We start from the raw sequence: 26,238 nt of genomic DNA on the forward strand, positions 1-26,238 counted from the left end.
CGAGATCAGTCGGGGGCTCTTTCCTCGAGCCCCTCTGCGCCGTCGCCTCTCTGAGGCCGGAGACTCTCTCGCCAAGGCTCCCCACCAAGCCAGCCCCGTCTGCTGCTGGGAGCCCGGCCGTGAGGGGCAGTGGGACGTTCCTACCGCCGCCCCGGCACACGAGCCCCGGGTCTTTCTAGAGGGTCCTGAGCTGTTCCGGTTGGGTCTTCCCTCCTGGGACGGAGGCCGTGTTTGTGCCCTGGGCCAAGATCCAGAAGACAGGCGCTGGTAGAGGCGACAGACACTGAGGACCACTGGCAGGGGAGGTGGGTGGGGTCGCTCCCGTCCCGCCCCCGGCCGCCTTGGAAACGCGGAGCGGATAACGCCAGCGGGAGACGCGGCGGCCGAGCAGTTCCGCTCCGAGGGCGGAAGTGCGTGCTTAGGTTTCGGCCGTTGACCAGGCAGAAACATGGTGGCACCCGTACTGGAGACCTCTCACGTGTTTTGCTGCCCGAACCGGGTTCGGGGAGCCCTGAGCTGGAGCTCCGGGCCCGGAGGACTTCTGGCCTTCGGCACGTCCTGTTCCGTGGTGCTCTATGACCCTCAGGTAAGAGAAGTGGCCATACGCCCGACCCCGTGTGCTTCTGGGGCCAAATATGCTGGGTGCGCTTGGGGCGGACTGTAGACGCTGCTCCAGAGCGTGGAGACCGGGTGTGCTGCCCTGTCCGCTTCGGGGAGGGTGTCTGGGCGAGGAGTCTGCCTCTAGCGAGCGGGACTCGCCCCTCGCCCTCTCGTGCGCTGCGTCAGCCTGGGGTCACCATGTCCTACCAGTGGCCTGTTAGCCCCAGGTAGAATCTCAGATGATGACAGCCTTTTCCGAAGCCGCCTGTGGGAACTGTAGTACTGTTAAAGAATCAGTTTGAACTTTAAAAATGTGCAGTTTAGGTATGGGTTGAAGCTATCACACAGATGCTATCTCATTTCTGTGTTTCCCTTAGTGTTACCAAATAAGCTTTTGTTTTCTTGAATTTCAAAGACATACCACTTGTGTTTTAGCTTTGAGAATGGACATTTTAAAGAAAGTGCCATTGGGGTAAAGGTCATAGGGGATGGGGACCCTAAGCACTAGGTGTAAGGCAGGATTTACCCATTCCCTGAACTGCACCCTTGGCCCTTTCCCTATCAAACTTCTCAAGTGACTAGTTTCTGCATTCTTCCCAGAGTTCATCATGACCTCATCCCCCCTGGCTAATTTTGGACAATGCAGTTAGTGTTGCTTCTCAAAAGGAGCCTCAATATAAAAAGTAAAGTGCTGGAAATTAAAATGCAGTGCAGGAGATAGATATATGTTTTTCTTATCTCACTGCTTTATTAATTTGATTAAAAATTCCATCATCCTAGACATACAGATGGCCACCAGGCACATGAAAAGATGCTCAACATCGCTAATTATTGGAGAAATGCAAATCAAAACTACAATGAGGTTTCTCCTCACACGGGTCAGAATGACCATTATCAAAAAGTCTACACACAATAAATGCTGGAGAGGGTGTGGAGAAAAGGGAATCCTCCTCCTACAGTGTTGGGAGAAATGTAAATTGGTGTAGCCACTATGGAGAACAGTGTAGAGGTTCCTTAAAAACCTAAAAATAGAGTTACCGTATGATCCAGCAATCCCACTCCTGGGCATATATCTGGAAAAGACAAAAACTCTAATTCGAAAAGATATGTGCACCCCATTGTTCATAGCAGTGCTGTTTACAGTAGCCAAGACATGGAAGCAGAGTAAGTTTCCATCAACAGATGAATGGATAAAGAAGATATGGTACATACATACAGTGGAATATTACTCAGCCATAAAAAAGAATGAGGTAATGCCATTTGCAGCAGCATGGATGGACCTAGAGGTTATCATACTAAGTGAAGTAAATCAAAGACAAATATCATACGGTATTGCTTATGGGTGGAATGATAATGATAATGATACAAATGAACTTATTTACAAAACAGAAATAGACTCACAGACATAGAAAACAAACTTATGGTTACCAAAGGGGAAGGGGGGAGGGATAAATTCGGAGTTTGGGATTAACAGATACACACTACTATATATAAAATAGATAAACAACAAGGACCTACTGTATAGCACAGGGAACTATATTCAATATCTTGTAATAACCTACAATGGAAAAGAATCTGAAAAAGAATACATATATATATATATATATATATATATATATGACTGAATCACTTTGTTGTACACCTGAAATGTTGTAAATCAAGTATACTTCCATTAAATTCTGTCATCCTCATATCCATTGCAGATTTGAACTTATAAACGAAATAATGGTATTCATTTTTCTTACCTTGTGCTTGCTCACCTCCTCCCAGTTTTTGTTTTGTTATTACCATGCACTGTTAACTGGCAAGATAAAGCACTTAAAACCAAGGGTAAACTTTACAGTGGCTATTAACCAAGGCTTTGGAAGCCTGTCATTCTGCAGCTGTTTAATGGGTTTGTGCCCCATGCCCTCTATCACATTTTTATTTTTAATGATAATCTGCTGGCCACGTTAGGGGATTTTAACATCAAAAAAAAGTATATTGAGCCTAGAAAGTACTTATTTTGTTTTGTTAAATATTTGTTGGCTGGTTATTTAATGAAATATAAGAATAAGAACACGTCAGATGCTAAAGTAAAGTTTTGGGGATGATGTTAATTCAGCAAACTTTTGAAGACCCTTTATGGGCTAACCTTGAACTGAGTGGTGATGACACAAAGATAATGGGTAATAACTCCTGCCCATCAGGGAATTCTGATTCTAGTGAGAAAGACAATGAAATGCTTTAAATTGTTTCCTAACCTCAACCCATAAGTGAAATACGTTAGTTTATGCACATTTACCCCTGTAAACCTTTTTCTCAGCCACGAGAATTCCGGTTGACATACAAGTAGGTATCAAGCCAGTGCTCTAGGCAATCAGTAGAGAAAGGGGCTATAAAGTGGAGGGCTCAGTAGGCATGGAGTCTTCAGCAGTGGGGGAAGAAAAGCCCAAGTGTGGAGTGACATTGGTGAAAGCAGCAATCTGAGGGTCTGCAGGGAACCTGGCTATAGGCCCTGAAGGGATCTGATGTTTGAGGACCTTAGTAGTTGTGGCCTGGTGACCTTGGGTCATTAAGGCTGAAGAACCCAACACCAGATCAGCCAAGGCATACAAAGTGAGCCAAGAATTTGTATCCATTAATCGTGAATTCCTCTCTTGAAGGGCTTTTTTGTCAACCAGATTCTCAAATTGGTGCAAGCATGGTAGAAGTAGGCCCTAAGACATGTGGGAACGCAGGTCCTTATCTGGTCTGGGATTTCAAGACAGGCTTCCCAGACAAGAAGAGGACAGAGGTGAGTGAATGTGGAGTGGGGAGAAAGGCAGGAATGAATTAAAAAGTGAATGGATGATTTAAGCCATGGTTAATAGTTCCTAAAGGAAGGTGATTCTGTTTGAAGTAATACTGAACTTTTTATTAGCATCAAAAACACTGAAATCTGATTTTTATTAATTTATTAATTCCTCTGTAGGATAAATTATAATTTACTAACAAGTGTTTTCTTCTCTAAAGAAAAGTATTGTTATTACCAACCTGAATGGTCACGCTGCTCGAGTCAACTGCATACAGTGGATTTGTAAGCAGGATGGTTGTAAGTATTAATCTGACTTTTCTTAATTCAGCATTAGCTTATTTGATATTATGCAATTGGAAAATAGAAGAAAAATGGTATGCCCAGTGAACTATCTGACCTGTACTTTTACTTTACAGCAATTGAAGCATGGATAACACAGCGGTGCTTAGGATGAAGGTAGAGGCAGCCCATTACTCAGGCACCACCCCACCATTGCTTTTGATCCAAAGCCTGTCATCAGGGCCTGTGTTGAGGCCCAGGTTGGGATTCAAAATATTTGGCTTGTTAGGTCTCTTTCTACCACAGACAAACTATTGTTTTTTTAGGCAGGGCATTGCATCTCTCTTGACCCCAGTTCCATCTTAGTAACATATGAAAAGTAAATGTTTGGACTGAATCAGGGGACCCTGAGTGATTCTTGACACCTGTGAGGTCAAAATTATTTTCATAATAATAATAAGTTATTCCTAGTTTTCATTCTCATTCCGTCACAAGTATGCAGTGCCATTTTCCAGTGGCTGCATGGTGTGGGATATTGCAACAGATTAAATACAGAAGCAGATAATAAAAATCCAGCTATATTCTAATAAAGTCAGACGTTAAAGAGATTTGCTGAAATGTAAAACAGTGCCTTTCTTCTTTTTTTTTTTTTTTTTTGCTGTACGCGGGCCTCTCACTGCTGTGGCCTCTCCCGTTGCGGAGCACAGGCTCCGGACGAACAGGCTCCGTGGCCATGGCTCGCGGGCCCAGCCGCTCTGCGGCATGTGGGATCTTCCGGGATCGGGGCATGAACCCATGTCCCCTGCATCGGCAGGCGGACTCTCAATCACTGCGCCACCAGGGAAGCCCAAACAGTGCCTTTCTTCTTATTAATTTTTTGCTTTGGAAAATACAAGGTTCCCCCATAAAAATGTTATTTATGTTAATGGGGTTCTTCGTTATTTTTAAGTAAACTAATAAACAAGTATTTTTCATATTTCTCAGTTTTTTTTTTTGTGTGTGTGGTATGCGGGCCTCTCACTGTTGTGGCCTCTCCCGTTGTGGAGCACAGGCTCCGGACGCGCAGGCTCAGTGGCCATGGCTCACGGGCCTAGCCGCTCCGCGGCATGTGGGATCTTCCCGGACCGGGGCATGAACCCGTGTCCCCTGCATCAGCAGGCAGACTCTCAACCACTGTGCCACCAGGGAAGCCCATATTTCTCAGTTTTAATTTCTAATGTGGTTAATATTGGTACATATAGCCTATATAAACAAAAGGTCTTTGGGGTCCTGAAAAAATAAGAGTGTAAAGGAATCCTGATATCAAAAAGTATGAGAATTGCTGGACTAGATTATCTCCAGGTCTCTTCCATCTCTAAGATTCCATAGCTCCACAATTTTTAATTAAGAATGCTTTTAGATGGGCTTCTAAAATCCTATGGAATTTCCTCAGATGTCTTAAATATACCTCCAGTAGTATTCTTATGGATTCTCAATTAATTTTATTTATTATTCTGTTTATTAAATATGTATTGAGAGCATTCTGAGCTAGGCACAAATGCAGAATTTCTTGAATTAGTGAGACTTGGCTATGATTTTTATCTGTGACATGAAAAAAAATGTTTAATAAACTACTTACCTCAGTTGGTGATGCAGGATTAGTCGCAGTAGGTCAGTAAAAACCATTAAATCTTAGAAAGAGTGTCTGTTAGTGCAGATACTAAAACACAATTGTAATTATATTAATTGCCACTAAATGACATCAAAGACTACTTGAATCTCAGTAAAGTGATTTGTTATAAAATATTAATTTGGGCTTGTATGTTTTATTTTCCCTTTAAAAGTGAGGTTACATAGAATAAACTGCTTGTGTATCACTGTAATCTCTATTATGATTGGTTTTCTCAGATTTGGCTCCACTGTCAGATAACTCATGTATTCTTTCTAACACATGTATCAGTGACATATAAAATTCTAATAATACCATTTCATATTTTTAAAGTGTCTTATTTTTAACACATTACCTTCATGTACCTTATAGTAATTATCAAAATCATGTAGTTAGGTAAATGGCTTAACTTGTGTGACACATGAAGAAATTAAAGTCCAAGATCACAGCTGGCTGGCAACAGGGTTAGGATGTGAACCTGGGACTTCTGAGTATAAATGTAATGTTCTTTAGACAGTCCCCCAGCTTCTTAACCTAACTATCTAGACATAAGCCAGAAGAAACAAATGGATGCAAAATCCAAACCAAAATTATGTTAGATTATTTCCCCCTTTTTTGGTTCTTACTCCCTTTTTCTTCTATCTTCAACAAAAAGTTGTAAATGTTTAAAAGAACTATTTTGAAATGTGTCTGATCTCAAAAATACGTCATGTACTACTTGATAGCAGCAGCTGACTATAATGTCTCATATATGTTATTTCTGCCAAAAGTGTTTAGCCTGAATCTTATGAGGAAACAACCAGACATATCCAGATTGAGGGACATTCTGCAAAACAACTGGCCTGGACTCTCATTGTCACAAAAAAGGAGGGAAATGGGAAACTATTCAAGATTAAAGGAGACTAAAAAGATGTGACAACCAAATGCGCAATGTGTGGTCCTTAGATTCTAACTTAAAAAAAAAAAGTTATAGAAGACATTACTGGGACAATTTGGGGAAATTTTAATATGGATTATGTATTACATAACAATACTGTATCAGTGTTAAAATTCTTGAATGTGATAATTATATTGTGGTAATGCAGGAGAATGTTCCAGTTCTTGGGAAAAATGGTAAAATAAGGATGAGAGGTCATCATGTCTCCAACTTATTTTTTATTGTTTGTTTGTTTGTAAATTTATTTATTGTATCTATTTATTTTTGGCTGTGTTGGGTCTTGGTTGCTGCATGCAGGCTTCCTCTAGTTGCGGCGAGCAGGGGCTACTCTTTGTTGCGGTGCGTGGGCTTCTCATCGTGGTGGCTTCTCTTGTTGTGGAGCATGGGCTCCAGGTGCACGGGCTTCAGTAGCTGTGGCAGGCAGGCTTCAGTAGTTGTGGCACGCAGGCTCAGTAGTTGTGGCATGTGGGCTCAGTAGTTGTGGCTCGCAGGCTCTAGAGCACAAGTTCAGTAGTTGTGGCACACCGGCTTAGTTGCTCCGCGGCATGTGGGATCTTCCTGGACCAGGACTTGAACCCACATCCCCCCACATTGGCAGGCAGATTCTTAACAACTGCACCACCAGGGAAGTCCCTCCAACTTATTTTTAAATCGTTTGTCAAAAACAAAAAGGGGGTGTGTGTATACATAGAGCAAGATAATTGAGCAAATATGGCAAAATCTAAACAGTTGGTGAAGCTAGGTAAAGGTATATGAGTTTTCTTTTATCTTTTCTATAGCTTTGAAATTTTTCAAAATAGCTGGAAAAGAATTAAAATGTTTACTGAGGTATGATTTTTTTTCAGCTCCTTCTACTGAATTAGTTTCTGGAGGATCTGATAATCAAGTGATTCACTGGGAAATAGAGAATAATCAGGTGAGTAGACATGTTTATGGTTATAAGAAATGACTGTTATATCTACTTTTATTTTCAGTCTTTTCCCTTATTTCTACTGTGTTCTTCCTTTATGAAGTTTCCTCATTCTTGCTTGTCAGTAATCCAGATCCTGTATCTTCCATACTTCACAGGCCTTGTACCCTTCCCTGTAATCTGCTTCTGTATTCATATGCTGTCAGTCATTTCTGTGAATTTCTCATCATTTGGAATAATTTTCAAACTCCTCTTACAGGGGATGTTTGTCTTGTTTTCATTGGTAGCAAAAATTAATACTGCTCTGTGCATAGGACAGCAGTTATCACGTGGATATAGATTTACATAATTATGAGTGATGTTATAATGTGCAATACTGGGTGTGTATGGACCTCTACTGATAGACATTTAGGTTGTTTCTAGTCACAAGCAAAGATTAAAACTGTAAAGTTAGTGCATCATATGTTTGAACATCTGCCATGCGGAAGGTGTAGTAGATGAGGCAGGAGGATCCTGTTCATGAATCGTGTACATAGTTTTGAAGGCAAAATGTGCTTGAATAACTGAAGTACAAAGGTGGCTCTGTGGGTGGGTGATTTCACTTGCTGTACCACAACCATGCTGCCGTGGAAGTTCACTAGAGACTTAAGAGGCGGCCTTTGGGTTGGGTCTGATAGTGTGAGATGACTTCCTTAGGAAACATTAAAGTGGTGAGGGTTCCAGGTAGGGAAAATCTATGAATCAAAGTGCAGGTAAGAAAGGAGACCATTTGCTCAGAAGTATCCAGTGTTAAAGCTGAAGATGTTTTAAGGGCAGGGCTTTCCAGAGCTTGTTCAGAGAATTATTCATCTCTCAGTTATTGATTGTGGCCAGTCAAGTTTGGGCAACAATGCATATCATGTACTTCTCTTAGAGAATCACAATGCCTGTGAGCATAGTGAAGACTCTGAAAAGTTCTGATATGGAAAAACCTGCTTATCTTTGTTTAACTAATATTTCCTAAACTTACTTCAAGTCTGATTTTTTTTTCCTTCAGATCTTTTAGTATCCCTTGTAACTTTGAGGAACACAGTTTTGGAAATGTTTCTAGATAACACTTATGGGCTGTAATACTAGAGAAGTAGAGAAGGAGAAGATCTTGTGAGAATTTGAATACTTGCTTCAAGAGTTTGTTTTTTATTGGCAGGCATTTGGAAGTCATTGAGGATTTCTAACCAGTGGAGTATGAATACCAAAGAAGATGAATGACAGGAGTGTGCCAAATTAGGATAGGAAAAAAATATGAAGGAAGAGATATGGGATATAGTCTTGAAGGAAAATGATTTGGGCATTGACTAGATAGTTGTCGAAGGAGTAGGGAGCTATTGGGTAGAGGAGTGAGAAATCAAAAAGAGTGGGATTCTGGCTCGGCTCTGGAAGAAAGATATTTCTACAAAGCAGAATAGGCAAGTTAGAGGGAAGATGTGGAATTCAGTTGTTAACATGTTACTTGTATTGCCAGCCAGAGACAGGGGGCAGGTGTGGAGGAGGGGATTGTGGGGTCACTTAGACTTGAATGAGAGTTCTAATGGTTGTGTAGCAAAGCAGCTCCTGTTTGGATTTACCTTGGCAGAGGAGTCCAGAGAGAGCCATTTGAGCACTCATTTTTGAGACCTTGGGTTGAGATTTTCAACTCTTTCCTCAGTGCTGCCCTACGCTTCTGTCAGCAGAGAGGATTGCAGGCTGAGTATCTGGCAGACAGCGAACTTAGAGACCGGACCGGAAAGTAGCATGTGAGGCCAAACAGGGAAGAGGATGAAAGGCATAAAAGAGGGATGAAGGGAATACGAGGATTTGGGGGAAGAAGTCACATATTATAACCTTAGAGGCTTAAAGGTTCCTTCTGGTATGCATTTCCATGCACACAGGTGTTCACTACATCTTGACTTCTGATAAAAGGAAATAATTCTAAGCTGGTATAATGAGAGATTTGAGTCTCTGAACAGTGGGCATCGTTTTTTTTAAAAGCTGGTGAACTTAAGAGATTTGTTTTGTTTGAGCTTTTAAGGTTCTCTAATGGTTGAAATACAACCCTGCTTAAAAGATGTGAAGTGACATAGAAAACAAACTTATGGTTACTAAAGGGGAAAGGGGGTGGGAGTGGGGATAAATTAGGAGTTTGGGATTAGCAGATACAAACTACTATATATAAAATAGATAAACAACAACATCCTTCTGTATAGCGCAGGGAACTATATTCAATATCCTGTAATAAACCATAATGAAAAAGAATACGTGTGTGTGTGTGTGTGTGTGTGTGTGTGTGTGTGTGTGTGTATAACTACACCAGAAACTAGCACAATGCAACATTGTAAATCAACTATACTTCAATTTAAAAAATAAATAAATTAGAAAAAAAAAGGATGTGAAGTGAGTTTTTCTATAGATTTAATGTTTCAGGGGGTAATGATACAGACTCATGTAAAGTTTAAATACAGAAAAATAGGAAGAAGGAAGAAGATACAAAATTTCAACAGTTAACATTCTAATGAACATTGTTCCAGATCTCTGGTTATGTGTGTATAATTATACATGAAAGTGACTTTATTGTACTTGAGTTTTAAAAAGTGTTTTTTTCAGAGAAGCCAAAGGTTAATGATCACAGGAAGTTAGTGTACAGACCCTTATACGTAACTATCAATTACCTTCTTGAGTGGCAGAGTTCTGCTTAACTAATTGGGAAAATAATTGAGGAGACATTTAAGAGACACCTCTGTTTCAGCAGACAACAGTTTACAAAAGGTACCTCTCAAAGGAAGTGGTAGAATCTCACATATTTGGAACTCTAAAAAAATAGATCCAAAATAGAAATGATGGTGCAGGGAATAATCTTGCATGGCAAGCTAGAAGACTTGATAAACATGGGATTTCCCAGTTCTTTTTGTCATTTTTCCATTTTGTAACTCTGCTTGATACAGGTAAGTATTATGAGTGGATGCTAAAAATACTTGGTAAAAGTTTGATGGAAAATAGAGTATTTACTCAGTCCCAAAGTATAATCTCACATATTACCACCAAAAAAAAAATTAATTTCACAGTGAGAAAACATGGCAGACACTACCTCTACTAAAATATCAGGGTTAATTTTACTAAAAGTGAGACAAACTGACATTTTGTGCCTCCTGATGTGATGCACTTATGTAGTGGTGACGTCAAAATGTACACCCTGAGTCTGTTCTTGAGGACATATCAGACTAATCCAAGAGGAGGGACAGTCCACAAAGCTGGCCTATATTCTTCAAAAATGTCAACGTCATGCATGTCTTTCCATGGTAATAAGCATGCATTATCCTTTTTGTTGGCTTAGAATATGTATCTACAATTATTTAATCAGTTTCCTATTAATACTTATAGGTTGATTGAAGTTTTCCTAAAGGGTGTGAGATGAATGTCCTTCTGCATTTGTCTTTTATTACTTGTTAAACTAGTACTGCTCTCTCAGAGTAGATTCTCAGTTGTGAGATTGCTGTGTCAAAGGGTGTGCACATTTTGTGTATAGTTAATATGATCAGGCAGGATTCTCAAACGTTTACATTCTTCTCAGTTGAGAGGACTTATTTCTGGATCAGGCATTTTAACAGTACCTTTAATCCTCTGATTCTAATTAAATGCAGGTGAAACTGATAATTCCTTTTTTATCATAATGTTTTCGTTATTCTCTGTGATTCAGCTTTTAAAAGCAGTCCACCTCCACGGCCATGAAGGACCTGTTTATGCAGTGCATGCTGTTTACCAGAGGGGGGCATCGGATGTCGCATTACATACACTGATAGTGTCTGCAGCTTCTGATTCTACTATTCGAGTCTGGTCTAAACAGGGTTCTGAAGGTAAGGTTAGAGACATTGTGATCCAAACAAATGAAATTAAGTAATTTAATTATCAGATGAAGGACAGCTTAGAAGAGCATTCATGTAATTTTTCAGTCTTTCAAGCTGTTTTAAAAATGTTAGAATTCTAATCTACATATTTGTTTCTTTTGCACTTTTCCATAATTCCTCTTTACCAAACTGTTTGATAATGTAAATTCCTTCAAAGTCTTTTCATATAAGTCTTTTTGTTCTCTGTAACCTTGTTAGAAATTGGCCATTTAAATTCCCAGCATCCCTGGGGGCTCAGGACTGACTTCTCTCATCTCCCTGCTGACATCTGATGATGCTACCCAACCTCTAAGGTTGGATACACTCAGAGTTAGTTGTTCATGGTGTGTTTTATTATTTCTTAGTGACATGCCTTCAGACCTTGGACTTTGGAAATGGCTTCACTCTGGCTCTCTGCTTGTCTTTTTTGCCTAATACTGATGGTGAGTATCCTGCTAAGTGTATATTAAAAGAGGAATGTATTTTTATATCCCCATACAACCAGAACCTAAAAAACACACTGGATCTCAATTTTGTGTCTAAATGTTTTCAGGAAACAAGTTGAGACATGGATAACATACTTTGGTTCTCAGTATTCAAATGACCTGTGTATAAAACATAAGGTCAAAGGGGGTTAAGGGGGGTGGCTATTAGAAACTTTAGTAGCAGTTAAAAATTTAAGTGACTCAATATGTACTCAAGATTGGTACTGCTATTTATCAAATATACTGTCGATGTATATGGATGTAATTTGGGAAAATTACCTAGCTCTATAGAAGGTGAAGGTCTGGGATAAGTTGAGAAAGTACTGAACATGGATCATATGAGTATTTCTCTCAAGGTGACAGCCCCTGCACCTGCGTAATGACAGCACCCTGCGTCATGACAGTTTGCCTAAGACCACTTAAAATCTCCAAAGAAAAAATTCCCCTTTTGCTGTGAAATCCATCTGTACCTATCTTTGATTATCCTCCACAAAGATGATGGCCAATGCAAGTCAGACAGTCTTATGCCTCCTCAGTTACCTGGAGGACAGACCTGGTGGGGAGAGGCCAGGCCTGGAAGCCTCCAGGCTCTTTTGCCCTTTGCGGCAGGAGCTGCGACTCTGGTCTCACGTGACGTTCCACTTTGTGTGAGGGCTCCCCAAGAGGAGGAACTACGCACGTTCTGGTTTCATTACATAGAATTTGGTTTCTTTGCATCTACGTTGAGGCCAAGTGACTGGAGTTTTTGGCTTTTTTTTTTTCTTTTTAAGTTGATTTAAAGAAAACTAATTTTACAGTCACACCTTTCATAACTTTTTATCCACATAGTTAATTATATGCTCTTTTATTTTGTTCTTTAATTACTTCATGGATTTTGTTTTACTATCAAATTCTCAAAATGTAGGGTCCTCAAAGTAACAAGCATACCCTTAAATCTTTGTGCAGTAGCCCTGATGCTGGGCTCATAGTAGCTCTCCCGGAAATTTTATTATTCACTTGGGCTAACAGCATTTCTTGTTAGTCTTCTGGCTGACATAGTTAAATGCTCCCATCTTGCTCTCGAACTTCTCTTTTTACTGCTCCTTCTATCGTAAATGACACAGAATTAAGGAAAGTATTCTCAGTTAATAGTCATTCTTTGCCGAGTAACCATTTAATGGAACATTTTAGAATATTCATTTTATTCCTAAAGACGTTTATTGAGCACTTTCAATTTATTTGTTCAGTGGTGTGGGAAGCAGGAGTCAGGATTCTTTACCTAGAGCTTAGGATCCAGCATAGGTGATGGTCATAACATACGATGGAATACTTAACAGCTGTGCCTCTTTTCCCCCCACCAGTACCAATATTAGCATGTGGCGATGATGACTGCAAAATTCACTTATTTGTTCAACAAAATGATCAGGTAATTAACGATGTTTCTTAAGAGGCTAGAATTATGTTCTGCTTAATTACATATCTTAATACAGCTTATTTCTAGATTATAGGATTTTGAGGATGTTCCAATCTAAATAATCCAATAGGAGAATCTTTTCTGGCAGTCTTCGGTTAAACAGTTTTTCACTCTTTGAACACCAGGTATACTGCTGCTGCTTTGGCTACCAGGTCCAGAGTCGTTGGGGGAAACAGGTCGTTAGGTGGGGAAGAAGAGAAGGAAGATGCTGTAGTAGTGTTTTGTCCTCCTTAGCAGTGGTTATTTGTCCTTCTGGGCTTTACCTATTCTTTGAGTGGTTAAACTAGAGGAAAGTTTCAGAAAGAGGGTTGGTTAACTCTAGGCTCGTTTAGTTAATAACAGAGGTATTTGTTTCTTTGCATTTTGTAAGAAAGTTAAAAATGACTGTGAATGTTCAGCCACCCAGCTTTTTTCTATATTGTGTCCACAGCATATGTCATTTTACCTTGTGAATGTTTAGTGTATTTGAGAACTACAGATATTATCTGCTCAGGATTGCTCAGTTAAATTTGGATGATTATGAGATTTTTCATTCCCAAATGAGAGCTCTATCTGATGTCTGATCAGATAGTGTTCCCAGTAAAAGAAAAAAAAAAAAGCAATGCAGTCAGATTGGCTGAGACCAAATTAAGTCACTGATATACATGAAAATACTAAATTCTTACATCAAGTCATATCATTTTTGTCATCTTACTAGTTTCAGAAAGTGCTTTTTCTATCTGGACATGAGGATTGGATAAGAGGCGTGGAATGGGCAACCTTTGGTCAGTATGAAATTTTGCTAAAGTACATATAATGGGGACAAGTATGTGTAATTTCAAAGCAGCCTCTTTTTAAAAAAATATTTATTTATTTATTTGGTGGTGCTGGGTCTTAGTTGCAGCAGGCGGGCTCCTTAGTTGTGGCCTTCTGGCTCCTTAGTTGCGGCATGCATGTGGGATCTAGTTCTGTGACAAGGGATTGAACCCGGGCCCCCTGCATTGGGAGCGTGGAGTCTTAACCACTGCACCACCAGGGTAGTCCCCCGTGTATGTTTTAATTAAAAATTTTCTTTATATGTAACATTTTCCTATTGGCCCAATTAGAAAAGAGGATACTTATCCCTGGTATTCACTATTAGTTGGGTTGGTAGAGGATGAAGCAAGTTGATATTTATGAGAGGACAGTAGTTGTTACACATGCAGACGTTCTTGAGAAGTTCTTTGTAGAAATTAGTAGATTGTATAGGAATACCACATACTATAACCATTTATTAGCATTGTCTGTATATTTGTCAGTGTTATTGAAAATGAATATAGGTCAAATGAATGAAGGATAAGGAAGCAAAGTCTAATTTTTTCAGGAAATCTAGAAATGTGTATATTGTAGAAGAAAAACTCTTATACTTAAATTTAAGAATAGAATGTTTTAAACGTAATAAAATTTGTTTTTTTAATTAGGTAGAGATCTTTTCCTAGCAAGCTGTTCACAAGATTGCCTGATACGCATATGGAGGCTGTATATAAAATCGACATTTTTAGAAACTCAGGAAGATGATAATATAAGACTGAAAGAAAATACTTTTACTATAGAAAATGAAAGTGAGTAATAATGAAAATATTTGATTTAACAATACTCAGGTTTCCTAGCTGATTTACTTATGTTTCACTACACACATATGTGAAGGTTAGGTTTTTTTTTTCTTTTTTGGCGGTACGCGGGCCTCTCACTGTTGTGGCCTCTCCTGTTGCGGAGCACAGGCTCCGGACGCGCAGGCTCAGCGGCCATGGCTCACGGGCCCAGCCGCTCCGTGGCATGTGGGATCTTCCCAGACCGGGGCGTGAACCCGTGTCACCTGCATCGGCAGGCGGACTCTCAACCACTGTGCCACCAGGGAAGCCCGAAGGTTAGGTTTTCAGAAGTATCAGATCCCTAGCTGAAACTGATATATGCATTTTTCCTTTTTTATTTTTATGTGAGGGTAAGTCATTTTTCACATATGAAACTTATTTTCTTTCTAAACCATGTTAGTGAGATTTTTTTAAATTGCTGAAAATAATGTTATTTTCTCAATAAATTAGTTTGTAAAATATTACTTAATTTGCAGTTTTAGCATAGGAAGATAAAAGGGTTAATGTGAATTATTCATACCTTTTTTGGAGGATATTCATCAGAGATAACTAAATCCCTATATTTGAGTAGTATATATAATTCTGATTTTCTTACTGTCTGGCATCAGAACAATAATCCTCCATGGTAGATCCTGTTGGAATGTTGTATTTGAAGGAGATATTTTTGGATGTGTGTCTAAATTATGAAATTAGTCCTCAGTAAACACTTCATCCAGGAATACTCTTCTTTGTTATTACTCTTCTTGGTTGTAAAGCCCATTGGAGTTGAGATTTGTTAACAGGTTTATGGAGAGAACCAAGAAATACTATAACCAGCATATTGTGAGTAGCTATTTCCAAATATGAACATTTTTGTGATATTTTCATTAATTATTTTGTTTGAAAGGTCACAGTACTGATTTGACTTCCTTTATTTCTGCATTTATCTTAGGTGGTTTTTTTTAATGGTACTTTAGACTTATTACACAAAATGAGTGAGGATAGCAAGGAGGCTGGCATGTCTGTTTTTGCTTTTTTTGAGTCTTTTTTGTTTTTTTGGCTGCACTGTGTGGCTTGCAGGATCTTAGCTCCCCGACCAGGAACTGAACCCAGGCCCTTGGCAGTGAAAGTGCGGAGTCCCACTGACTGGACCGCCAGGGAATTCCCTGTTTTTGTTTTTTAAATGCAGTGTAAGAGTATCCCTGAAAATTTAAAATAGAACATATACCTTAATTTTTATTATGACTAGGTAGTGAAAATGTAAAAAAAATTTATATATCTTTAGAACTTTTTTGTCCTGTAGTTTTGAACAGTGGGTAAAGTTAATGAAATTTAGAATGAATGCTTTTTGTTGAAAATAAATCATATTCTGTTCTGATTTTTTTTCTTTGGATGTAATTGTACAACTGAGCTGGTTTTGAAAATGTTCTTTTTAGAAGAGCTTTGTGGAAAAAATCCTTTTTTTGTTGTTGCAGGTATTAAAATATCATTTGCAGTTACTCTGGAGACTGTGCTGGCTGGTCATGAAAACTGGGTAAATGCAGTTCATTGGCAGCCTTCATTTTACAAAGGTAGGAAGAAAAACACACAAAGCTGTCATTTCAGTACAATCTCACTTACAGAATTTTAAGCTGAATAAATGAAGTAGAGGATATTTTTTGAGTGTAATTAGAAATCTCAACTATAAGACAGTTTCAAGTTGGCAAAGTGTAATACTGCAGCCCTGTTCTGCTAGACACTCAATTCCATTGAAAATTGTATTTCTAAGAGGGAAAAGTATGATTCCTGCCATGATGCCAAAACTGCCATATGCCTTTTAACTTTTTTTCTTTAAAGTTTTTACCTAGTCCTTATGGGATTTAAGAGAAGTTGACTTTCAAGCCAGCTTCACTGGAACCTTTACCCTTGGAAATACAATGTTGGTAATACCAAGATACATCATTTATGAAAAAGTAAGGACTTCCCACTCTTTCTTTTGCCCTTAACTTCTGTCTATGGAGTGACGACTGGTGCTAGGGTGTAGAGGTGCGCACGGCAGCAGCCTCATGTTCTTCCCCCAAGACAACAATAGAGAATAGCAATAATTAATGCTCAGGTAACACCATCCAGCTTTTATTATATTATGCCATATTCGCTGCAGTTAAAAAAAGATAAATTAGATATTATAGATACTGGGGAATCCCTGTATAGTTTTTCCTGAACCTTTTCCCCTTCATCCTTCCCTTGAGGCTGAATTCAGTGTATATTATTCCCATGCATATTTTTATACTTTTACTGAACATTTATGTAACCATAAACAGTATTGTTTTACAGCTATTAAAACTTGATATCAATATGCGTTTGTCCTCTTACGACCTGTCTTTTTAGCTTAACATGGTTTGGATTCATGTAACTCTTAATTTACTTATTTTTATTGCAGTATAATATTTCATTGTCTAAATATTACCACAAGTTGTTTATTTGGTCTTCTACTGATAGACTTTTGTGTTGTTTCCAGTGTTTTGCTATTGCAGTGGAACAATGAAGGTTCTTATAGTACCCATGTTGTGTTTTTCTGGTAATCTACAAACAGGATGCTTATTGATCACCTAAAGGCATTGGTTGTTTTTTTTTTTTTTCTTTAGATGGTGTTCTGCAACAGCCAATGAGATTGTTGTCTGCCTCAATGGATAAAACCATGATTCTTTGGGCTCCAGATGAAGAGTCAGGAGTTTGGCTAGAACAGGTAAAATGTGAATACTTAAGGAACAGAAAACTGGGTTTATTAGACAATAAATCCCAAGTCTGTATTCCTAGAGCTGCAAATATTTGCTCTTTGTGTACGTTAAATAAGTGAGAACGTAGTCTCTGGAATGAGTTATTTCTGTTGTGAGAAATTGGTTATGAATTGTTTTCCGTCTATTGTTGAATAGGTTCGAGTAGGAGAAGTAGGTGGCAATACCCTGGGATTTTACGATTGCCAGTTCAGTGAAGATGGCTCCATGATCATTGCTCATGCTTTCCACGGAGCACTGCACCTTTGGAAACAGAATGCCACTAACCCAGTAAGAAAAGTGCTTTTAAATCATTTCTGATTAGATAGAGTAAATCCTACGTGAAACCTAGGAAAACAGTGTTGTTTTACGTATAACTCTCTACAGAAACACAGTAGAGGCATTTAAGTTCAGGTGACATCACTTCTTTATGTAAATTTATTCTGTAGTTATATTAGGTAAGAAACTCATGCTTTTCTAAGAACAAAATTCAGTTGTCCAGCATTGTTGAGATACTGAAATTTGCAGGTAGGTAAACTTACATAAGGGAAGTTTAAGCTCTCCCTTAAAGCTATATATGTTTTGTGGTAGGAGTTTTTCCTAAAATGTATAATTTCTTTGTCTTGTTTTTTAAATTAATTTTCTTTTTTAATTAATTAATTTATTTTTGGTTGTGTTGGGTCCTCGTTGCTGTGCGCAGGCTTTCTCTAGTTGCTGCGAGTGGGGGCTACTCTTCGTTGCGGTGTATGGGCTTCTCATTGCGGTGGCTTCTCTTGTTGTGGAGCGCAGGCTCTAGGCGTGCAGGCTTCAGTAGTTGTGGCTCGCGGGCTCAGTAGTTGTGGCTCGCGGGCTCTAGAGCGCAGGCTCAGTAGTTGTGGTGCACGTGCTTAGTTGCTCCATGGCATGTGGGATCTTCCCGGACCGGGGCTCAAACCCATGTCCCCTGCATTGGCAGGTAGATTCTTAACCACTTCACCACCCGGGAAGTCCCTCTTTGTCTTCTTAAAAATAACATAATTTGATATTTTCCTGTTGGATAGCTAGGTACTCCATTGATAATTATTGAATGAATGACTGACACAAGGGCATTAGAAGCACCTGTTATTTTATGACAGAATATATTAATTCTCTCAGGGGCTCTTGATAATGTGTAATTCTAAATGGTCCTCCAAATATTGGGCCCTTCTAGATCTTTCTTATAGTTTTTAGTCTCTTCTCAGAGAGGGGTAATCTTCCTCTAATCATGTAGCTGCCTCTCAGCATTATTCCAATTTCTAATTTGATTCTGATATGCTTTTTTGGGTTTGGGGAAATGAGATAGCAGGAAAAGTGGGTAGGAGCACACGAATCTTGGCCCCAGCACCTACTAGCTGTGTTTTTGAGGTCATTAGTGAACTTTTGTCTCCGGTTCCTCATCAGTAAAATGTGGACAGTAATAGCACCTACTCAGAGGATTTTTATGATACTAAAATGAATTAATATTGGTATAGTATGAGAAGTAGGGCCTGGTACATACTGGATACTACATATTTTAAGTAAATAAATCAAAGAAGTCAAAACATAGAGCAAAATGTGAGTTAGCAGATTTTGAATGTGCATCTAATGGCTTCCCTTATAAAGTAAAAATTCATGGAGCTCCAGTGGTGCAGTCGGTTAATGTGTGGTACTTAAGTACAAATTCATGGATTTGCATGACCTTTAGTTTGTGGGCTTTGTAATAGTTGTGTCAGGCAGGAGGATTTGAATTCTCAGTATATGGAGTGATTTACTTTTCCCTTGTATCTTCAATTTGGAGTTGATCTTTAAGATAGTTTTTACTGTTAAATGAACCAGGGAACCATTAGCTATGACACTTGTAAATAAGATATTTTTTAGGATAAATGTAATTTTGTTCTTTTTTTTTTTTTAATTTATTTTTGGCTGTGTTGGGTCTTCGTTGCCGCGTGTGGGCTTTCTCTAGTTGTGGCGAGCGGGGGCTACTCTTCATTGCGGTGTGCAGGCCTTCTCACTGTGGTGGCTTCTCTTGTTGCAGAGCATGGGCCCTAGAGCGCAGGCTTCGGTAGTTGTGGTATGCAGGCTCCGTAGTTGTGGCTCGCAGGCTCTAGAGCGCAGGCTCAGTAGTTGTGGTGCACGGGCTTAGTTGCTCTGTGGCATGTGGGATCTTCCTGGACCAGGGTTCGAACCCGTGTCCTCTGCATTGGCAGGTGGATTCTCAACCACTGCACCAGCAGGGAAGTCCCTTAATTTTGTTCAGAGCTCCTTTGAGCTGTATTTCAGCTGGTCTTCAGAGGGCCTTCATAGAAAAAAGCATCAGCTGAGTAGGGAGAAACTGAAACCAGAGGACAGAATTTCACTGTACTTTTGCTTGTAACTTGACTTCATATTTATAATAGCTATTTACCAAGTGTTTAGGGTGATTTTTTTATAGACTTTTATTTGTTTATTTTAAAGATTTTTTTTGCTTTTTGATGTGGACCGATTTTAAAGTCTTTCATTGAATTTGTTACACTATTGCTTCTGTTTTATGGTTTGTTTGTTTTGGCTAGGAGGCATGTGGGATCTTAGCTCCCCGACTGGGGATCAAACCCACACTCCCTGCATTGGAAGGTGAAGTCTTAACCACTGGACCGCCAGGGCCAAGTCCCTAGACTTTATTTTTTAGAGAAATTTTAGGTTTACAGAAAAACTGAGTAGAAAATACAGAGTTCCCATTTTCCCCTGCCCCCCACACATGCACAGCCTCCTCCATTGTCAGCATCCCACACCAGAGTGGAAATTTATTACAATCAGGGGTGATTTCTAAAAACAAACACTGCCCTTTAGGACTGTACCCATAGTCAAAAGTGCTGCACTTTGTTCAGAACTTTTCGGAACCTCCCATTAGTGCTAACTTTAGAATCAATTTTTATGTCACAGAAGAAATTAACAGCATTTCTTTGTTCCAGCCTATTTATGTTTTTGACCAGAAAATAATATAGCTTAGCTGACCGTATTCATCAGACTTGGCTTTGAATGACCTTTTAGCTACTTATACAAATTTAATTTTCCTCTGAAGTTCAAGTTTTACCACCACTTGAGTTGTTGAAAAAGATGCTCTGTGGACCAGGCATATGACATTTTCTGTATTTCATTTCACTGTTTGTTTATGTGGTTGCTGATGCAGGTTCCCTCAGGAGGTGGACTAACTATGTTTGATTTAACCTCTGTCCTCTACACCTGCAGCTCTTTTCACTTAATACAGAAAGTTGGTCAGGCACACAGAATCTACAGACTCACATCACACGGTGCTCTACTATTGAGTTTGACAGATAAATACTCACATAGTATCTAGTATGGGCCAGCCTTGTACAAATATAGATTCATCTAATTCTTATAACAAACATGATCTAGGTAGCTCTTTTACAGAAGGGTTACTTGAGGCACAGAAAGGTTAGGCAGTCATAAATGATGAATGGAGGGGACTTTCCCAAGATTACTGCCTTAAAGGACACAACGCATGTTTGAATGTTCAAGTTCTAATATATTGATACTTGACTGGAAAACAGATCCTATTACTTTAAGTTCCCATCTTGTTTACTTAGCTCTTCACCTTGCTTGGGGGCTAAGGTCTTTCCCATATCAGACCTGAGGGATGAAGGCATTATCAGGTTTAATTTTGAGTGATGGTCTTTGATTATTTTGATGTGTCATGAGCACTTTTATTGCAGAGAGAGTGGACTCCAGAGATTGTTATTTCAGGACACTTTGATGGTGTCCAAGACCTAACATGGGATCCAGAAGGAGAATTTATCATCACTGTTGGTAATGACCAGACAACTCGACTTTTTGCTCCATGGAAGAGAAAAGACCAATCACAGGTAAAATGTCTTCCTACTTGACTGATCCACTTTGCAAAGCATCCATGAGCCCATGAAAAGTGGGGCAGCATCATTAGCCATTAGGGAAACGCAGATTAAAACCATGATGAGGTGCCACTACACACCCTCTAGAGTGGCTAAGGTATAAAATACTGACAATAGCAAGTGGTTGTAAGGATGCCGAGTGACCCGATCTTTCTTACATTGCTAATGGGAATGCAAAATGGTATAGCCACTCTGGAAAACAGTTTAATATTTTCTTAAAAACTGAAGCATTCCAAAGAAGACATACGGATGGCCAACAGACCCATGAAAAGATGCTCAGCCTCACTAATCATCAGGGAAATGCAAATCAAAACCACAATGAGTTACCACCCCACACCTGTCAGAATGGGCATCATCAAATAGATAACAAATAATGAATGTTGGCCAGGAGGTGGAGAAGAGGGGTCCTCCTGCACTGTTGGTGGGAATGTAAGTTTGGTGCAGCCACTGTGGAAGATGGTATTGAGGTTTCTCAGAATATTAAAAACAGAACCACCCCATGATCTAGCAGTCTCACTTCTGGGTATTTACTTGAAGAAAACAAAAACACTAATTAGAAAAAATGTATTCACCTCTTTGTTTATTGAAGCATTATTTATAATAGCCAAGATATGGAAGCAGCTAAGTGTCCATGGATGAGTAGATAAAGAAGATGTGGTATATAGGCAATGGAATATTACTCAGCTGTTAAAAAAATGAAGTCTGAAATATATGCACAACTGAGTCACTTTGCTGTACAGCAGAAATTAACACAACATTGTAGATCAACTACTTCAATAAAATTAAAAAATAAAAAATTTTTAAAAATGGAAAAAAAATGAAGGCTTGCCATTTATCACAACATGGATCTAGAAGATATTGTGCTGAGTGAAATAAGTCCGATAGAGAAAGACAAATACCTTATGATCTCATGTGGAATCTAAAAAACAAAACAAACAAAGTGAAAACAGACTTATAGATACAAAGAAAAAACGGGTGTTTGCCAGAGGTTTGAAGCCAGGTGAAATAGGTGAAGGGATTAAGAGGCACAAACTTCCAGTTATAAATAAGTCACAAGAGTGTGATATACAGCATAAGGAATATGGTCAATAATGCTGTAATAACTTTGTAATGGGACAGGTGGTTGCTAGACTTACCATGGTTGACGATTTTGTAATGTATTTAAATGTCGAGTCACTATGTTATACACCTGAAACTAGCATAACATTACATTTTATTTCAACTGTATTTCAGTTAAAGGAAACTTAAGCATACACATATTCTTTATAATTCAAACAATTAAAATGTTAGCTGTCAAAATGTGTTTACTTCAGTTCCACATAAAAGTTCTCATAATACCTTGTAATTTTAGGTTTAATTCATTAGGAAACACTAACAAGGGAATTCCCTGAGGGTCCAGTGGCTGAGACTGTGTTTTCGCTGCCGAGGGCTCGGGTTTGGGTTCGGTCCCTGGTCAAGGAACTAGGGTTCCAGAGACCGCATGGCGCAGCCAAAAAAAGAAAGAAACACTATCAAGTCTGTAGTAAAAGCTAATTTCTAACATCATATAGTGTTATATAATAGTGGTTGAGACCAGTTTTTGTTCAAGGAACTTTTCAGGCTTGGCCCTGAGCTTTAAAAAACCGCAATAAAACTTTACCACTGATAAACCATTGAACTGTATACTCAGAGATAACTATAGTCAGCTTCAGTTTCTGATAAAAATTCATGGAACTGACTCTGGGTCAGTCTATGAAGCTAATGAAATTGGCCACTGACATTTCTGTTTCAGCAGCATGTGGTAGATTAATATTGATAGAGTTGAGGACATTGGGAGCAACACTATAGTCAAGTAAAAAACAAGGCAAATAATTTTGGAGTGGTTTTCTGTGGCTCTTGGTAATTTGTTATCAGTATAACTCAGTTGTTGTTTATCATGATCCTTTAAAAAAAAATCAATAGATCAGACTTTACCAAAATGTGAAATTCTGCTCTTTGAAAGACATTGTCAGGAGAATGAAAAGTCACAAACTGGGAGAAAGTATTTACAAAACACATACCTGATAAAGATTTTTATCTAGAGTATATAAAGAACTTTTTGGAACTCAGTAATAAGAAAACAATCCATTTTTTTAAAAAAGGGGGCAAAAGATGTTTATCCAAAGAAGATGTATGGATGGAAAATAAGAACAGGAAAAGATTCTCATTAGTCATTAGGGAAATGCAAATTAAAGCTACAATGAGATACCATGACACCCCTATTAGAATGATTACAGTTGAAAGGCTGACTGCACAAGTGTTGATGAGGGAGGGTGTGGGCAGCTGGATCTCTCATACACTGCTGGTGGGATTGTAAAATGTACAGCCACTTTGGGAAATCATTTGGCAGTTTCTTAAAAATTTAAATATACATCCACATCATCCAGTTAATTGTACCCATAGGTAATATTTACCCAAGAGAAATATATTCATGCAAAGACACACGAAAATTTGTGACTTTTTCCAGTAAGACAAAAACTGGAAAACAACCCAAATGTCTGTAAGTAGGTGAATAGATCAACAAGTTGTGGTATAGCTGTACAAGGGAATACTACTCAGCAATAAAAAGTATTGACCTGTTGATAAACAGAACAGCATGGATGAATCTGTCCCATGGTCACATTTCCATGGCATAATGAATGATTTTGTGTCTGATATTTTGCTTGTTGAAAAGAATTCAGTTTTTGAAATGCGTGATCATTTTTGTTTATCTTTTTTTGATACCCAGGTGACCTGGCATGAAATTGCAAGGCCTCAGATACACGGATATGACCTGAAATGTTTGGCAATGATCAGTAGGTTTCAGTTTGTATCTGGAGCGGATGAAAAAGTTCTTCGAGTATTTTCTGCACCTCGAATTTTTGTGGAAAATTTTTGTGCCATTACGGGCCAATCACTGAATCACGTGCTTTGTAATGTGAGTATTCCTCTAAATGTTTTAACTAGATCTAGCCACTTCATATAAAATTTTAGAAAGTTTCACTTAAGGCTGTAAATGGAGTATATGGGTAGAAAGAAAGTCAAATCATTTTATTATTGGCTTGACAAACTTGTGTGTGCACTGTGGCAGGCAGTAATTTAAATATTAATATAAGAAATTTTGTAACAGTTAAATCCAAGAGACTGTAAAGAATTAAAATGTTAAATTAAGGCAGGAATACTATGCGTCTTCACTGTGCTTGGTAACTACAGTAAAACAAAGCATAATAGATGGGTCATATTTTCAAAGAGATTACCATCTAGATGTAGATTAGGGGTAGTGGACAATGGAACTAATGTTCCTGTAATTATTAGATGAAACCAGTTAATTGCTAAATCTTGTGGCTAAAGTAATTTTCATAGGAGGAAGTGGTCGCTGTAGTAGAGTAATGAGAAAATGGGGCTTCATTTGAGTTTTGAGAGGGTAAGTTTTTATTAATGTTTGTTTATACCCCCTTTCTACAAAAGATTTGAGCACTTACAAAGATACATAGGTTATAAACATTATAAAGTAACCAGTTATGAAGGAAGGGAGAGTAAGTAGGAAGGTATTTGTGTTACACAGAAGTGCACGTCATACAGTCCGTTGCAGTACTTAGAGTTGGGTCATGAATTTGCTTCTGAACTTGAAAAGGATGAGTACAATTTTGATAGGCAGATGGAAGGACAGAGAGCAGTGGGGTGGCCAGAGCTGCTTGAATGAAGAGTATATAGAGGGAAATGGAGGGGCTGGGGGAAAGTCAAATGGTGGAGGACCTTGGGAGGCAGGCGTAGTTCAGACTCTGGTACCAGCGGAGGTCCCTAAACAAAGAAAGTGATGAAAAGCACTTTGGGGCGAAGAGTTATGTGGGAGCAGGATACCTTTGAGCCCAGAGACTTTGGAGGCAGGGACACTAGCACCAGTCTGGATAAGACTGGAGAAGAAAGTAAGAGTCATTTTGAAAGAAATGTCCAGCTGTGTTTCCTGGAGTGTATCATGGGCGCCTCAGGCCACAGGCTCTCTTGATTAGGTAAAGGAGATGAAAGATTCTGTTACGCTGTTTCTAATGCTAATGGACAGTGGAACAAGATCAAAAGGGAGGCCTCGACTGGTTATTATACCAAGCTAAGCATATAGTGGTGGAGGGCAAATTGGTTTGAGGATCTGACAATTCTAGGGATTGAAATGTGGTTTTAGGATTCCATAAGAGGCTAGTCCCAGGTGTATATTCAATTCTGTGTCCTAAGATACAGGAATCCTGTAGACTGGAAAGCCTCTTGCTGCTTTTTGGGTTTGTTCCCATACTAAATGTTGGGATATATAGGAATGCCTCTTATTGCTCTTTTCCATGGTGTTTTATTTTTCTTGTTTGCTAAAATAAAGCATCCTGTGTTTCAGGTAACTATTTTTGGTGATGGTTTAAATTCCCATAGCTCATGTTTGTGTTCAGTTCCAGCCCCTGTATTAAAATTTAAATTGTAAGAAGTGCTCTTAGCTTATGGACATGTGCCAATTTTGATGGTTAGCATTTGTTTCATATATAATAATTTAATTGATATTGCAGGATATAAGCAGATATTGTCACTTCAAAGGGCACTCTGTTACAAGGTTTTAAAATATTCAAAATTTTAAATATGTTTAATGAAAATACTATGACTGTACCTTCCTGGGAAACATGTGTGTTTGTATGAGCATCACCAGGGATGTGCCTGTGAGACTCTCTTAGAAATAAAGCTCCAGGCCTTCCATTCTCAGCCCATTCTTTGCTAGAAGCCAGCACAGTGCTTTCCTTGTCACACCCTGATACCCATTGAGCTGTCAGGGTTCGATGAACTTATGGATGAGAGGATGCCCGACTTTATGGATTGGGTCGGGGCTGGGGATTAGCTGGAGCCTCTCTGCTGGAGAGGTATTGCATCTCTCGGTTCAGGAAATGGAAGTGTGGGCAGATATCTACACAGAATGGTAAAATGGTCTTTACACTGCTTCTCAGCATTTATGAGCATAACATTTTTTTATAGTGCTTGAGGTAA

General features: G+C 38.9%; 1 protein-coding gene across 2 annotated transcripts in view; it reads left to right on the plus strand.

The window, feature by feature from the left end:
- Positions 1–57: 57 nt before the first annotated feature.
- The window catches only part of ELP2 (elongator acetyltransferase complex subunit 2), a 43,542-nt gene continuing 17,361 nt past the window's right edge, over positions 58–26,238 (plus strand). Inside the window, exons 1-14 of one of the 2 annotated variants that reach the window (XM_082640056.1) lie at positions 520–586; positions 3,246–3,376; positions 3,595–3,673; positions 7,086–7,156; positions 10,860–11,016; positions 11,412–11,489; positions 12,872–12,936; positions 13,682–13,748; positions 14,424–14,564; positions 16,049–16,144; positions 17,198–17,298; positions 17,486–17,617; positions 21,034–21,183; positions 23,975–24,163. In XM_082640056.1, coding sequence (XP_082496182.1) covers positions 3,284–3,376; positions 3,595–3,673; positions 7,086–7,156; positions 10,860–11,016; positions 11,412–11,489; positions 12,872–12,936; positions 13,682–13,748; positions 14,424–14,564; positions 16,049–16,144; positions 17,198–17,298; positions 17,486–17,617; positions 21,034–21,183; positions 23,975–24,163 — 1,419 coding nt within the window. In that variant the 5' untranslated portion in view covers positions 520–586; positions 3,246–3,283. Of the gene's footprint in view, positions 587–3,245; positions 3,377–3,594; positions 3,674–7,085; positions 7,157–10,859; positions 11,017–11,411; positions 11,490–12,871; positions 12,937–13,681; positions 13,749–14,423; positions 14,565–16,048; positions 16,145–17,197; positions 17,299–17,485; positions 17,618–21,033; positions 21,184–23,974; positions 24,164–26,238 lie in introns of both variants that reach the window. The other variant, XM_082640055.1, reaches the window with a different exon arrangement.

Source organism: Mesoplodon mirus (genome assembly GCF_964341445.2).
Source record: "Mesoplodon mirus genome assembly, chromosome: 13".
In the NCBI taxonomy this organism is placed as follows: Eukaryota; Metazoa; Chordata; class Mammalia; order Artiodactyla; family Ziphiidae; genus Mesoplodon; species Mesoplodon mirus.